The 2,609-nt window shown below is 43.2% G+C and overlaps 1 protein-coding gene across 1 annotated transcript in view; it reads right to left on the bottom strand.

Annotated features, from left to right (window-relative positions):
* Window positions 1–421: 421 nt before the first annotated feature.
* Window positions 422–2,609, bottom strand: part of RERE (arginine-glutamic acid dipeptide (RE) repeats) — a gene marked incomplete at its 5' end in the record, with an annotated part of 7,277 nt that continues 5,089 nt past the window's right edge. Inside the window, 3 exons of the mRNA XM_010024700.1 lie at window positions 422–1,029; window positions 2,085–2,265; window positions 2,480–2,599. Of these exons, the coding sequence (XP_010023002.1) occupies window positions 996–1,029; window positions 2,085–2,265; window positions 2,480–2,599 (335 nt within the window). The remainder of the gene's footprint in view (window positions 1,030–2,084; window positions 2,266–2,479; window positions 2,600–2,609) is intronic.

Here is a 2,609-nt window from a genome sequence, read left to right as displayed (position 1 = left end):
CAGGCATCAAAAAGGGTAAGCGAGCTCCAAGGGACATCTGTACTGCTCAGAAACCCAACTCAACAGAAATCAGCTGCAGAACAGAGAGATGTAACACGAACAAAAAACCCCCAAACAACCAAACCAACCAAAAAACCAAGAACAGAAACAGTCATTTGCAACATTATCCCTGCAACTCTCTTTAATGCTTATTGTTGATAGCAAACCAAATTTCAAGCGTTGACCCATTTGAAATTATTGATACCCATCGTTCCCTTTAATTAAAGGGATAATTATATATATAATTTTTTTTTTTATTAAAAAATCAACTCTGTATTCTGTCAATACCAGGTAGGAATTCACAATTTGTGATGTTACTGAAAATCAAGATAAATGCTTCTGGAGTTTGTGTTTTGTTTTGTTTCTCCCCCCTACCCAAAAAAAGGTTATTTACAGACTTAAAAAGCCATGCTGCAGAACTGAGCTCTCTTGAAAATTATGAAGATTTCCTACAATGTATTAAAATAAAAGTAGATTCTTTTTTTATTATTATAGCACTTGGATTCAGAGCTTGTTATGTCACCTACTTGCAATCCTTGTTTTTATTAAAATAGCTATAGATGCATTGAGTGTCTCTTCACGCACAGTGACTTGTGTTGTGAACCTGATTCTAGCACCTACTCAAAACAAACTAGTAAGAAACAAAATAAAACCCCAAAAAACCAAGATTGCAGGAAGTTCTCTGAATATTCCACACAGTCCTGTATTTTCAATAGGCTTCTGAATACGTTGTCATGCAGGGAGACCCACACCAGTCTTGAGAAATCTTCTCTACAAATGAAACACTATGTTGATAAGTCTCTACTTGTTGGGTGGTTGTTTCTGTTTTAAATATATAAAGAAATCTTTATAAGATATTCTTTTTTTCCTTTTGTAGCTCTTATTGTATGTAAAAATGTTCCACTCCTTCCCAAGGACTGGGGTTTCCACAGCCAGCATTACAAATAAATAATTTATTACAACTGTTTGTCGCCTTCTTTCTTCAGTCGACTGAAAAGAGAAAGAAAACTCATTTTAACAAAACGAAGGAGGTGTCAGACACTTCAGAGACAACTTTGACTTCCTGCTCACCTCACCCGCGGCCCTGAAGGGAACAGAGGTTGCAAGAGGACTTGTGAGCTTTCAGCACAAAACGAGAGCCATTGTAACAGCAGCGATAAGGCTGGCTGCTGCGGGAGGAAGCGCTGACCTTTTGCTACTGCAGCACTCCTTACATGTGAGCAAGATCACTAGTGCCAGCTCATCAGGCTTCAGCTTTATCTGCAGCCGCAGAGATGACAGCTTCAGGCCAACTGGCTGCCCCCACGGCACAAGGCCAGCAGGCAATTTTGGGTAGCAGAAGCAAGGGCTGAAACATCAGAGTAAAGCAGCACAAGGCAGGTGTTTAATATGCTGCTTCCTCCGTATCTTTCCTACCCACAGACATGTGGAATGACCCTCACTAGGTGCTTGTGGCTTTTTCTTCTTAGTATCCTCAGTGGCCACTGCCAAACAGGAATGAGGATACTGTCACCTAAGGTAGGACAAGAGAGAACACCACTATGGACACCATACAGCATTCCGGGGACAAGAACTCATGATTCATCTAGCCTTTCTCAGCTGGTAATGTAGGATCCATATTATTCACACAATTCAACTTCCTACTCCCCTTGGTAGTATCTTAAGATGCATTGAATTCCTCCTCTCTTCTCATTCATAAAGCTTTACCCATCCTCCTCCACTGTTCTCAAGGAAGAAAGATGTGGAAGCAGCAATCTGAAGTATCACACTAAAAGCCCCAATCAGGGATAGTTCTGCAATGAAAGACTCAACTAGTCCACATCCTGTGCCAGTAATTTGGACCTAGCTTTCCATCTGCTCCACCACCTACACCCAAATTAGGTCTTAGTACAGCTTCACCCACCTTCAGTAACTGCTTCAGGACAGCAACTCAACACACAGTAAGAAAGGCAGTAATTCAGGAAGAAAAAACATGGAATGTGGACACAGACAAAGGAAGCTGTAAGCACCCCTATGTCTCCGAAAACCTTCATTGCACCTCTCACCTGTAATAATCTTCCTGACTTGGTAGATGACCACCATGCATGTGAGGATGCCCATGCAACCACTGCTGCTCCATTGCCAGTCTTTGCAGCTCTGCTGACTGGGCATGCATGGCCTGCAGTTGGTGGGCTGCGGACATAGGAGGTGGAATGGCACCAGGCAGATCTCGTGGATAAGGAGTACCTAAGAGACAGTTGCCCATGTTTAGACACTTGTTTGCTATGAGGTCTGCAGAGAGTTGTCCCATGAAGCTTTTTTGTTAGACAAACCAACCTTTGGCTGTAACCTAAGTTACAGCTCGACTCCACCACCTCCCCTCCCTAGAAGCGTGAAGACCCAGAAGATGACAGTTCAGATCAAGAGCCAACCTTCATACAGAACCATAAAATGCTCTCACCAAAGACTGGATGTCGGAGCATTTCATGCTCATGAGGTGGCTGCCCTAGCAATGGGTTGGGGATGGTCCCAGGTGGGTAGGGAAAACGGGCCAAATGGGGTCCAGCGGCTAAAGGATCCACTAGCGGGGG

The sequence above is a fragment of the Nestor notabilis genome, unplaced genomic scaffold (assembly GCF_000696875.1).
Source record: "Nestor notabilis isolate BGI_N333 unplaced genomic scaffold, ASM69687v1 scaffold29210, whole genome shotgun sequence".
In the NCBI taxonomy this organism is placed as follows: Eukaryota; Metazoa; Chordata; class Aves; order Psittaciformes; family Psittacidae; genus Nestor; species Nestor notabilis.
Note: the sequence above shows the minus strand (reverse complement) of the source record. Positions and strands in the feature narration are given on the sequence as shown.